We start from the raw sequence: 13,952 nt of genomic DNA on the forward strand, positions 1-13,952 counted from the left end.
ATCATTAGCTTCCACTCTTGTTGTCATTTTATATGTTCATCTGTCAGGCCTTTCGAGCATTTACAGTGCGCCTAGAGGAAACACAGAAGCGAGGGGTTGAATTTCAGCAACTACCATTTAAACACTACATTTAAACAAGTGTGATTTTACGAACTTGTGCTTGTGTGTTTGTGCATTTGTTCTACACAGTATAACTTCAAGTAGTTCTTGAAGTTTTAAAACATGTAAGTGAATAATATGCACGTTCGCATAAGGCTGTCACTGCTGATTACATTCGTATTGTGGTGTTTTGCTGTAAAATAGTTTTTTGGTTGTTAATCAAAAACTCTTAAAGTGGTACATCTAGGGCTGGATGATATGGCCAACACTTATATCATGATATGTTTCAAAATTTCAGTCGATTCGATATAATTCCGATATCGATACGAACAATAAAAAAACAACACAGAAATACAGCCCAGAGATGTATATTTACGAGTGAACAATACTTCTGTGATTCTATATCATTCTACATCAGTCATTGTCTATAGACGCTCGTCCAGTTGGGTTCGGAGTCTGCCTGGGAACACAACATGGATAGGACACCAGTCCATCGCAGGACGATAACTCGTTTTAATACATAATGGAGTAATCAGGTTGAGTAATTGTGTCAGTTCTGTGTATGTCTTTGTCAGCTTAGCTATTGGGCAGAACAATGAATGTCTGAGGGAATGAGTGATGGTGCTCAGTAGCCTAGCTGTAAAGGCCCTGAATTACAGCTCTTCCCCAGGATCAAACATAGTAGCATGGGCAAGACTGAAGGCAGTCACCTGGGCGGAGAAATCGAAAGAGGAAGCACAGCAAAGGAGGAGGAGTATGTGTGGAGAATCTGTTGCCATGCCACTGAAGGGGAGGGACAGAGATCAGAAAGATCAGAGAGAGGAGAAGATCACAGAGCGTGAAGTTGGGGGTTGGTGTTGGGTTCGTATTTCAGCAGCACTTTCAGGGCTGTTTGTAACCCAAACCTCCAAACCTCGTCCAGCATGCACTCGAAGTAGAGTGGTTAGTGCGGTTTCTCTCAAACTCACTGAGAAGTTGATTTGCGGACATGTGTGTGTGTGTGTGTATGTGTGATCGCACTAGCATCAGGTGAGTGACTCGCGCACTTACACACTCACGCCTGACACACCTGAGAGCTTAGACAAGTGTGTCTGGTGAGCGCACCTGCTTCTACAGCTGTGAAAAGAAAAGACTGAGAAGAAACAGAGAAGAACTGAACTCCCCTCCTCATTCGTCTGGGATTTGTGCTTGCTTCAATGTGACGTCTTCCTCCAGGTGACACATACACTCTCTGACACACGAAGAGGTGTGGTATGGTGTCCACGAGGTCTTTGGGGTTTCTACTGCTTTGAAAGTGCAGCTCCATGGTCAGACGCATGCACAACCATTTATTTAAAACCGGCTTTCTTCAAGAGTCGGTTAACTTTGGGGATATAAAAAGCTACACCCAAATCAAGGGTTTTGGAGAATGGGAGTACGTCGTCTGGTCCCGGAGGAGTGAAGACAGCAGTGGAAAAAGCAGCTTTATTTCCAGCCTGTTGCTTCAGCTAATTACATCTTTTTTGGTTTCTACACTTTTCTTAGGATATCTGCTGGAGTAGATTAAATTACTTACAAGAAACTGGAAATAGGAGAGGCGTGAGTACAGGTTCTTCTGATTTGGAATGGTGTGGCTTTTTTACTACATCTGAAACAGCACAGAATATTGGATTATTTTCTTACTCTTACAGTGCTGCTTATCAGGAAACATAGCTATGAGTGTATTTTGCTCAGCGCTCTGTGGATTACTCACATCGTTTTACTGATACCTTTTGGATTTTTTTAGTTACCTGCCTGTCTTTAGTGTTCTTGTGCTTTTTTACACTGATGTGTTTTGGAATCACACACTGATTCGTTTTTGGACTGATTGGAGTCTGGCAGACTATGCCTCGGTGAACTCCAGCTAGCTGGTCTGTTTCAGCCCTAGTTGGAAACTGCCCTTCTCCAGTTCAGGGAGGATGCGGAGGAAGAAGCACAGAGAGAGGGAGAGGACAGAGAAAAACGCCCCTGTGTCCCGTGCTCTCAGCTGGCTGAGTGGGACGTCCCTCTCGCAGCGGACACGCAAACTCTTCCACAGCCACAATGACCTAAACACTCTCTCCCACACATCGCACCCCGGGCAGGAGGAGGATGATGAGGACTGGGTGTATGAACCCCAGCACTACATAGGTGAGAGATGATGGCATGTGTTCTGCTTTAGCCTGGTTGGTGGTTAATCTTCCTTTGCATGCTAATTTGCAGTGTATCTAACTGAATTTGCATCAGTATCCAACCTTGCCACGAAACGTACTGAGAATGACTTATATAATTTACAAATTCATAATGGAGTAGCTGTAATTGGCCTGAAGTCATTTAACTGCAGCTGGATGACTCTGGGTTAGTTTTTCTGCTAGTGACTACGCTATAAAGCTTGGTTGCAGCTTTAAAGTTATCATTTGACTGTCCAATCCATGTGCGTTAAATCAGAAGGAAACAGGGAATAATTGGCCTGTGGTTTTAGAGTATTTTTCAGTTAAACTTGATGTCAGTAAACATGCTTATGTAAACTTATTTTGAATATCTTCAGGAATCACTGCTTTCTTCAGAGCTATTTTCTCTGTACTGTAGAATATTTTCCCTGAGGCTCAACAAACCACAGTTTCTGTGCAGTTTGACATGCTAAAACACTTAATACTCTCTTGCGTTTTGAGTTTTGTTTTCACGTGTAGAAGCCAGCACTCTTTTGCCTGGGTTGGCTCCTGCAGCTGTGTGTGCTCTTTGACTCCTCCATTGTGTCTGGAGTTATTGTGGCCGGCTGTAAGAGCAGGAAGTGAAGGAATGAGTTGTTTAAACATGGGCAGAGAATTGGGTCACTGTCTTTATTTTATGACAGGCTTCCCTTTGTCCATGAGTCGTTGACACGTGTCTCTCTTCTTCAACAGGTTGGGGTTGAGGGCGGGTGGAGGGGTCTTTAGGGCTGTGCCAAAACTGCCTGGAGTTTCTCAGCGTTGAGAAAGTGGTGAATTTTAATTAGATTGAAATGTGACTGAATTATATTAATGATTAAAAGGATATGCCTTGAACACCATCTTTTGGCTGCCGTGTGTTGAGCAATAATTGTCTGAAACAAATCAGTCCACTGCATCAATTTTTTTCACTCGAGATGAGTCTGCGGAAATGGGTGATGTCACTGACTGGTGGAGATGCAAGCGTGTGGGTGCCTGCCAGTGTGTGTGTGTTGGGGGAGTGACACTCTCTGGCAGCAATGCATATTCGGTGGTAGAGAGTGCCAGGATTGGCTGATTTATTTAAAGTCTGATTATATGAAGTTACATATGGGTATAAAACCATTTCATACGTTAAGAAGTAAGCAAATAATATTAGACCGATTTGGATGTTTTAAAACATCACCTTTCACTTTGAATTGGAATGAATTTATTTTGACATCTCTGAAATAAATCTGGCTGGGTGTAAGTATGACAGAAGAAATGGGCGTGTCTTAGTGTTATTCATTTGAATTTGAATAGGCTCATTTAAATATTCATTCATTCATTATCTGTAACCTTTATCCAGTTCAGGGTCGCGGTGGGTCCAGAGCCTACCTGGAATCATTGGGCACAGGGGGGGAATACACCCTGGAGGGGGCGCCAGTCCTTCACAGGGCTCATTTGAATATATAAAATGACATTTCACTATTAAAATATAATTGTTGCAAGGCCGAACTGTACATTCCTGAGCACAAGATGCTTGATGTTATCACAGGACAGATGTTTTTCACACAACAGAAGTAAAAGACGCAGTAGAACAAGGCATTTCTGACAAAAAAAACAACAGTGTTTTCATTTTAAAATGTCCTTTCTAAGCTGGTTGTAACTGGATGCTGTTGTAATGTAATAGATGTATAAACAGCGACAGGCACTTTGCCCATTGCTGAGCGCCACCCTGGGCACATTAGCTTGAATAATCAGACTCATTGTTTGCTTTTGTAAAGTAAATGACCTGTGTCATCTGTGTATGTGGACAGATATTCCACTCTTTGTTTTTTGCCAAGCTTAAGTAGTTTTTTTTTTTTTCTTAGCTCAGTGTTTCATTTTGTTTCATTTTGTTGCTAAATCATTTTTGTTTAGTTCTGTTGCAAGAAAAATATTTGGACATTATAACAATGAGCCCATGAAACGAAGTATCGTATTTGTGAAATCTTGTGTCAACAAATGTTAACCCTGAAATTACATGGCCTCTGTTTAAAAAAAAAACAAAACAAAAAAACTACAGTGTATTTTTCTATTTAAAATCATGCTTGGGATGAAAAAAAAAAAAAGAAAGTTCATGTCCACTGCCAAAACCAGACAAGAAAGCAGTGCTCCTAAAAATGCAAATGGCTGATATATGGTTCTTTGTTGCAAGGGCTGAGTTGGTCGGTTGTGGAAAACACCACAAAATTAAACTCCAGAAAACCTGGTGAAGAATCTCAGCCAGACTACACTGAGAGTGCTGTAAAGCACAGAAGGGTTAACCCCTAAGTCTATAGAGATTACACATTTATGGTACGTATGTAGGACCTCACATCCTAATATTGTGGAATTACTTGTGTGTGCCCAGTCTTGTTTGTGTATATTTGTGTGTGAATGGTTATGGGCTGGAGCTGTAACTCTATGCTGCTGTAATGAGAGCTTGTGCAGGGCTGATTGAGTCACTGCAGGCAGGGCCCTGACCCAGTTTGAGTGGTTTGGGGTTTTCTGATTTATAGCAGCTCTTCACCCCTGGCCTCTCACACTTCACCTCTCACCTCGGCAGCCTCTTACTGCAGCTGCTGTTTTGGCATGTGGGGAATCTGAGGTGTTGAATTTTGGAGGCTGTTGAAGGCAATGGGAGTTAAGTTGTATTTAATATGTTTGATGCATAAATCAGTTGTACCAATTGAAAAGGCTGGGTGTGTGTTTTTCATGTGTTAACACAAAAATAATTAGAGAATACAGCAAGAAATGTGGAAACAAAAAAAGTCTTCCATGTTTCTTTGGTCTGTTTTATATTTCGTATAATTTGGCTTCATGGTGAACTAAGTCTGGGCTCTTCTGGGTTAATACAATGCAAAACTGAGGGACCAACTAGAAAAGGGACTTGTGAACTGGCTGTTTCATTCTCCCGCACCTGCTTCAGAACTGAAAAAACTCCACAGATCTTTCCATTAAAAAAGAAAGAACATGTTTGGCCTCTGTGTGTATGAAAGTGTGTGACATATGAGAATGAATGAGTCAGTGTCTGGTCTTTTTTTCTTATCAGGAAGTTGCTGCTGGTGAAGATTACACAATATAAAGACACATTGTCTTCTCGTAGAGTATAATACCACTTTGGCTTTGTTTTTCTAGCGTTTCCATTGATTACGTGCCGCAGATGAAAGATGATTAATCGATATAAATATGCTTAAAAACATATGAAAAAACACGAGACCCAGAAGTTTCTTTACTTAGGCAGGAGAATTCTGTAGTAAAGCAAATTATATAGGTTGAATTTAGAAACGTGGTAGGTTTTCCTGTTGTGTCCCATATAAATATATGTACCCGTATGGGACAGTGCAGTGTCACACCGCGTGGAGCACAGCCACAGCAAGGATTTCCAGAGGAAGAAGCAAGACAGGAAATCCTCTCAAAATTCCCCACATTTAAAAACACATATAATCCTGCTATCCATTGCTGCACATATTACTAAATTTAAAGCATGTATTTATACTCTTGGCACCTCTAAGAGTACACACAAGCCCAGTTAAAGTGCCCTAAATGGAACTCTTGCCTTGTCGTTCTTAAATAGAACGGGTAATTATGGGCTGCCAGGCCCTTGTGGTAGACCCGTAATTTCAGAGTGCTGGTTGCCGAGCGACAGGATGTTTTTGCCGGTCACTATGACGATGCACTAGGCTTTAGGGTGGTGGTCCTGACCCTCGTTGGGATTGATGCAGGGACTTTGTGCAGTCAAAGAGATGAAGAAAAGACTCAGCCCACTTCCATCAGTGTTTATTGACTGTCTTGGCCATAGTTCCTCCTCGGTTAGCCAGCAAAACTGTGTGAACTGTTTATTCAGTTACACATGTGAGTAGCTAGAATTTATAGGGTTTTAATTATGTCCAGTTGGTAAGTAATTAATCGAAAGAAATAACTACTATTTTTTTAGTTAAGACACTTTGATCCATTTGTGTAAGGTGCTAAAGCTGGGATAATGCTTCATTAATATAGCAGAGGCCATTTTAAATTTTATGTTAACATTTGGCATTATTTAACACAATTTCATCACAGTACAATTACAATAGCAGCTGAATGTAGGAAATGCTCTTTGTCTGTCACATGGAGAGCAGTGTACTACAAAGGTTTGATTCCTCACCCAGGCAAGTGCACTTAAGAGCCCTTGGGCATACTGCTGCATTCACCTTCAGTGGTAATATGATTTAGAACATGTGCCAGATACCACAAATGATCAAGTAGACGAATCAAATATAGGACTCTGAATCATAAAATTCAATTTCCGCTTTGAACCAGTTATGATAATGACAGGCTTCCGTTTACCATCAAAATATTGTGATGGATAACAGATTACTCTCCCTGGTTTGCGTGCATGGTCATTTGGTTTACAGTAACAGCCATATGCTTTCATGTCCGAGCAAGCGCTGACCCATATTTACAGGCTTATGAAAAACCTGCTGACTTTGAGCTGGTTTATCTACATTAATAGAGGAAAGATATTTAAATCTAAATATTGGCAAACACTGAAAATCATGCTGAAGAATCTATTGTAATCTCCAGGGTGACATACATTTATGGAAGCATCTCTTCTAAAACCTCTCCACTCCATTCAAGTCACTGACTAATGAATAAAATGAACCATTACCCTCTGGTTCTCACTGACTCAGAGTCTTATCATATCCAGTCAAGTAAAGTCATGGCTGGCACCCAGGCCTCCTGTAATTCCAGATTAGCAGATTATAATCTGGCTGTACTGACCTCTGCAATATTGAGACTACATGGCCAGAGTGCTGAGCAGTTGGGATTGGACTGTTGTCAAGACACACATTTTGTCTGACCCAGAGACCGTCCCCTACATATGAATTGTATCTCTTTCCGTATGGGGTTTGTTATTATCTTCTAGAGTAAGAATCCTCAACGTCCACTCAGTAGCACGAAGAAATAAAAATCAGTGAAATAATTAATAAGAAGAATGAATAATAATAAATATATATACATTTATATTAAATGGCCCATCAAAATGGTACACAAAGGACTATTGTGAATTCCACTGATAAATAGTTAGATCTCATTCTTATCTCATCATGACGTATAGCCTAATAATTATTCATTCATTCACACATTCATTTTCGGAACCTGCTTAATCCTGTTCAGGGGGTCCAGAGCCTAGCCGGAATCATCGGTTGCTGGAACACACCTTGGACAGGGTGCCAGTGCACTGCAGGGCATCACACTCTTAGACATACGCTCACTCACTCATGTCTGTGGACACTTTTGAATAGCCAATCCACCTACCAGCATGTATTTTTAGATTGTGGGAGGAAACCAGAGCAACCGAGAGAAACCCACAGAGGGAGAACACATCAAAATCCTAATTTACAGTGACCCGAGGCAGGGGATTGAAAGCTTTTGTTTAAAATGTGTTACTTTTTATAATGTTTCAATCTGTACTTAATGAGAAATGCATTTTACTCTTTTTTTAAGCTTAATTTCTCATAGGATGGCATTTGATGTGATTTATAGAAGACTCATTTAAAATGCACATAGGAAGCTATTGTATTTGTTTATGGCTTATTTTTAATATATTTATCTGTCTCTCTTGCTCCCTTTTTATCTATTTTTCTCTTTCTCCCTCTCCCTCTCTTTCTCTCATTTTCCCATGTGTTGCTGCTGGTGGTCATTTGTCTGGATCATTCTCAGGTAAGTTTATCTCTCTCTAACATCACAGAGCAATCCCAGATGTTCTGTTATGGGATAAATTTAAGGAGATTAAGCAATGACGATCCTGATGTACAGAATTATAAGGCCAAATCCGAAGTGCTGATTTCAGGCATGCGTGTGAGGCCTTATGTAATGGGCACTTCTCTCTGTAATTCTGCCTATATTGACTGGCATCCGCTTATTATAAGAGCATTAAGGTTCTCTAATCCAGGAATAGTTGGATATAAAAAATAATGGCTTTATAGTAAATATCAGGGTTTACATACAGACTACATCACCACATTGTTTCCCCATATCACTGCTGCACTGAGGTCAGTTCTAATAAGCCTGTGGTCTGTGGCTTGGTTCTACAGGCAGATACTAATATCCATTCATTCATTGTCTGTAACAAGTTGCCTAGTAGCCGGAATCACTGGGCTCAAGGCATGGACACACCCTGGAGGGGGCACCAGTCCTTCACAGGGTGACACACACACACAAATTCTCACGCCTGTGGACTCTTTTGAGTCTCCAGTCCACCTACAAACGTGTGTTTTTGGACCGTGGGAGGAAACCGGAGCACCCGGAGGAGACCCACACCACCGTGCCGCCCGGATACGTCATATCTGATTACCAATCTGAGATGTAGGTCCAAACAGTGCAGCTTTTGTGTTTTATCACTTTCAGGGTGAGACATAAAGTAACATATTGTAATGTTCTGGCATCAGTTTGTTTTCAGAGTCCTTTCATGACAAAGCACGTTTTGATTAGTTATACAGATTGTTGTTGGTGGTGATTTGATCACCAGTGATTATATTCTTTCTGAAGGTTGTGTTTTCAGGAAGCCCCTTGATCTTTCATACAAACTAAAGAAGAAAACTGGTTATTCTAGCTGAAGCACCCACATATTCCTTACCACTCACTTATGGAATACAGCATGTCCGCCACTTTGGTGTGTAATTGATAGCATCTGCTGCTGGTACCACCATCCTGGAGCCTTAGTCAACATAGTAATGAATTGCAGGCTGATATGTGTTGACATTCCTTGTGTAAATCTCATGATTTGTTTGCAGTTTTATAGAAATGGTTTTGAGTTTAATAAAATTTGAAAATGTACTACAGTTTCAGGGCGGCACGGTGGCGCAGCAGGTAGTGGCGCAGTCACACAGCTCCAGGGACCAGGAGTTTGGTGTGTTCTCCCTGTGTCCGCGTGGGTTTCCTCCGGGTGCTCCGGTTTCCTCCCACAGTCCAAAAACACACATTGGTAGGTGGATTGGCGACTCAAAAGTGTCCGTAGGTGTGAGTGAATGTGTGTGTGTCTGTGTTGCCCTGTGAAGGACTGGCGCCCCCTCCAGGGTGTATTCCTGCCTTGCGCCCAATGATTCCAGGTAGGCTCTAGACCCACCGCGACCCTGAACTGGATAAGCTGTTACAGATAATGAATGAATGAATGAACTACAGTTTCATTCAATAAAATTTTTTCTGATATAGTTCAAAATAGTTTTACCTTAAATACAAAAAAAGTGATTGAGCAAAGGCTTTCCTCATCAAACCTTGTTTTACCCTGAGGACATGCTGATGCCCTGTATATAGCTTTGACACCACAGCTGTATCCATCTCATTCAATCACACTTTGATAGTGTTCTTAATTAAAAGAATTAGACAGCGAGAGGATTACAGTCGTAGAGGAGCTGAAATGAACATCCACAGGTGCGTGGAATTTTGTTTAGATGGTTTTTGGGTTTACTTTATAGCATTATACCATTATTATTATAGCAGCACAGGTACTTACACTCATGCTTACAGAGACAAAGCATATACTGAAACCCTGCTGTCCACTCAGACTACTTCTAGCATGACTGCGTTTAATGGAGTGGTGGGGCTTTTAGCAAACAAGGCAAACATTGATTTTTCCCTTTAATAAGACCCTGAGGTGGTCACCTGCTCATAAGCTGGGTTCCCCTCCGTGTCCATACTCCCTACCACACCCGTTCCTCTGTGAGAGACAGATTGGACCTTACCAAAGCTTCTTTGTGTTTGTTTGTTTTTAAGAATTTAAAGTGTTCTATCATTAGAGGCTAACTCTCAGGAATAAGGGTAACTCCTTTTTCTCTTTTTTATTGGTGTGATGGTTTTTTTTGTTTTGCTTTTGTGTCTCTGACCATGTCAGCAAATTTTGGCCATTCTCTGTCTAGGCCATTTGACTCTCCCTATTGGAAATCAATGACCCTCATAGGTTCGGGCCTGATGGCAAGCACATTGTTTTCATGCTGACTTATTGACACTTTATGCAGAGTTCACGTCAACACATTTCTTTTTAGCAAGCAACCTCACTGAGCTGATATCCTGAAAACAATATGGTAGCTCATTGAGCTGACTGACTATTGATTGTATTGGTAATTGAGAAGTCTATGAATTTTTAAAAAATGCATTTTATTTGGTTTTCGTTTGTGTAATTAATGCATCATACATCATGCAAAAATCCTTTCAAGAAAATTGGAAATAATGAACTGGAAAAACATAAACAAAAAAGCCCTTGTTAAAACATAAGGCAAACTAGTAAAGATAAGTATGAATGTGGATATCTTCCAGGTTCCTTTATGAAGATAGACCAGTAGAATTCAGAATTGTATCCGTGTACATATTGGCTACTAATGTTCAATTAAATGAGAAGCTACATTTTTATATCTAATTTGTAAAATATATTTTCATGGTGTAAAGTATTTGCCCTATATTTTTAACCCATTGTTGGTCTCAGTGCAGAATGATCTTGGCAGATAATTGCTTAAAGTGAACCTCCATGAATATTTGACATTATTTTAGTTACTGACATATATAAGTATGAATTAAAATGAAAATAGCAGCTTAATTTGCTTTAAAACTGACAATTTTATTAAATTGACGGAAAAACCCGAGCTCGCTACGGAAATTCTTGAACGCAACCGTGACGTAACTGGTGGACAACAGCTGAACAACGCCGCGGTAAAACACCGTTATGACTGACTGTTATGACAGTATCTAGCTAAATAACCAACATTATTCATGACAATAGCCTAGCAATAAGCTAAACTCAAATTTAGAAGTACCATTATTCTTGTAAATGTGATCGAAGTCGAAGTCGAACTCATCCGACACTATAAACCTCCGTAATGCAGCTACGTAGCCGAGTATAATCTGAGCCACCGAGTTTAGCAAGTCAAGCTAACGTTAACTAACACCAACTAAAACAGGCGAAGTGAGTGTCCTTACCCTGTTTACCTCCATGTTACAGAGGCTCTTGAACACCTTTCGTTGGTGTCCTTACATGCCCATATTGTTGGAAAAGCGCCAGTGAAATGAGCTACAGATAACGGAGTGAGCGGATGGTCCTTTCCAAAGTGCCCGTTTAAAGTTGACAAATTTAGTCCAATTTCTGGATATTTTGGGATCTTTGGGCCATTTGTGCACAGATGTCCCACTGTACATTGAATGATTGCAGCCAAAAACAACACACATTTTCATCAATTTGCATTAAATTAAGTGCAACTTCTAGAGTTGTTGTCCACCATCTACGTCACAGGCAAGACGCCTATTAGAGTTTCCGAACACCGTTGGGGGTGGAGACCAACGGTCTTTTAAACCTTATTCCTTGAATTAGTAAGAAATAACATGTTTTCTGACTATCAATAAACACAAGTTAGGAACTCAAATTCCACTGTATTTATTTGTTTGACACTTTCATATCGCTGGTGCTTAGCCTTTAAAGATATTTCCAAAATCTCAGTTTTATTCTGGAAGATCAGGGCTAATTAAAAAAAGAAAGGAATGTTATATTTCTCCATATGGTGAATCAAAGTAGATGTAGTGTCCATTTCTACATAATGTCAAAAAAATATAGGTAAAAATACTGGATATCAGTGTACTGTATTGAATTACAGAATGCCTTGATGTGTGAAATCCCCCAGAGAAACTGGAACCTGATCTAACCTGGTTTCGGATGCTCATAGGACACAATGAGTATTCATAGTTTTTATAGGGGATATAGTTAGAGGTGGTGTTGGAAACATTTGTAATATTAGTATCAGAAGCCAAAATTGTAACTACATGTATCAGACAATCCACTGGGCGCTCATAGTTCCTGTAGTTTTGCTGCTGCTGTGTTTGCCAGTGTGTGGGATTAAATGATTATTCTCCGTCACAGTACTATTGGCAGAGGTAAGCCGGACCCCCGTCCTGGAACTGCTGACTGCCCCAAACATCCCACAGCTGCACACCCTGCCTCCCAGCGTGTGTGTACGTGACACGAGTGCTTTGTCTAAGTGATAAAGGGATAATATGAGTTTTATCCCTGCTCTGGTTAGAACCAGAGAGGAGGGGTAGCAAAGAGCACTTTCCTGTGGTTCCTGAACTGGAGAGCTGTCATGCTGTATGTGAGAATGTATGAATGTGTGTGTGTTTGTGTGGAGAGAGGGAGGGAAAAGCAGACAGACAGAAACAGGGAAGGAGACGGGAATGGGGGAGTGTCTTTGGTGAGGAGAGTTAGAGAGTATGTGTGAGAGTCAGTGTGTGAAAGAGAGAGAGGGGGCAGACTGAAGTGAATCAGTGACACGGAGCAGAGAGAAGCGTGTGTGTGTGTGTATGAATGTGTTCCCCGTGTCCAGGCCTGTGCGTTTGTGTGAGGAGCGACAGTGAGGTGAACGCCGGACACTCTCACGTCTTCGTTACACAAAGAGCAAAAGCCATGTTCTGTTTGAAAGGTAAGACACTGCCTGTGTGTGTGTGGTTCATTAATATTTAGTCCTGTGCATTTTTCATTTTTATTAAGTATTTTGTATAATGTCTACTAATCCCAAGCTGGAAAACAACAAAATAAACTACAAAAAATGATTAGTGATCCACTAATGTGAGCAGATTATTTTTAATGTACATATCTACCAATGGCAAAACTGATTCCAATATAAAAACATTTGTAAAATGTTGAGATTCTTTATCATTATCATTGCAAGAGTAGAAAAGCAGTAATGTTGTTACAGTTTTGTCAAATTAGTTTACACCTTCCAGTACAAGCCTTTCAGGAATTTTATTTTATTCTCAAATGTATACAGTCACTGTAGTATCACCTGCAGCTCTGTTATTCTACCTCTACACATCTCACCATACTACTGTCTTCATAGTTTCCATGAAATGAGCTGAATCCTGTGAAGATGTAGAATTAAATAATCAAATGAGAATCATTTAACTAATGTAACTGCAGTGGTTTCAGACTTCTGACCGATTTTGATGGGCTGACTGCATAAGTTTGGGACTCGTATGATCCCACTGACATTTTACATCAATAAACCTGTGTGTGAGTGAGAAGCATGTTCTTTTTCATGTCGAACACAAAAGAAAAAACTGTCCTTTCTTTGTTTCTTTGCTGATGGAAAAGAATCTCTATTGTGTCATCAGGATTTCCTCCTTCTGTTTTTGCTTTTTCTTGTCGTGGAATCAGTGCTGCTTCTTAGGTCAGAGAATGTGTTTTTGATGCATTAGGCCATATCATGATTCGTTTGATATTCAGATCGTCATTCACATTATTCAGATTTGTACAAATTGCACGCACACTGTACTATATTCATTTAGACACGTGTTTGAATCAAGTATCTGGGCATCTTTTTTTTTTTTTTGTTATTGTCATTTCATTTTTACTGCCGTGCATGGCCACGAATTGGTAAACAACTACTCGTGCAACAGTTCTTCTTAATCAAGGATATTAAGAGCCAGTTTAGTCCATTTCTGTTGTAGTATGTGCTTCTGCTATTGGAGCATTTCTGTGATTTTAATGTCATTCAACCAACTGTAGTTTCAACATAATTTTGGCGTCATTTTAGAGCACCTCTGACTTGTGTTTATTACAAGAACACAGCATGTGTGTGTGCACGTGCATGCGTGTCAGCTGCTGACAGTTGTTACAGACATGTGTTTCGTTGTGCTGGAGACAAAGCC

The 13,952-nt window shown here is 40.4% G+C and overlaps 1 protein-coding gene across 4 annotated transcripts in view; it reads left to right on the plus strand.

Annotated features, from left to right (window-relative positions):
- nhsl1b (NHS-like 1b) overlaps positions 1-13,952 on the plus strand; it is a 113,923-nt gene that overhangs the window by 53,917 nt on the left and 46,054 nt on the right. The window contains exon 1 of one of the 4 annotated variants that reach the window (XM_066676362.1): positions 1,093-2,247. The exons of 2 other annotated variants lie outside the window; for them this stretch is intronic. In XM_066676362.1, the coding sequence (XP_066532459.1) occupies positions 2,037-2,247 (211 nt within the window). In that variant the 5' untranslated portion in view covers positions 1,093-2,036. Of the gene's footprint in view, positions 1-1,092; positions 2,248-12,674; positions 12,725-13,952 lie in introns of those variants that run through there. One more of the 4 variants, XM_066676367.1, reaches the window with a different exon arrangement.

This window comes from Hoplias malabaricus, chromosome 7 (genome assembly GCF_029633855.1).
Source record: "Hoplias malabaricus isolate fHopMal1 chromosome 7, fHopMal1.hap1, whole genome shotgun sequence".
NCBI classification, from domain to species: Eukaryota; Metazoa; Chordata; class Actinopteri; order Characiformes; family Erythrinidae; genus Hoplias; species Hoplias malabaricus.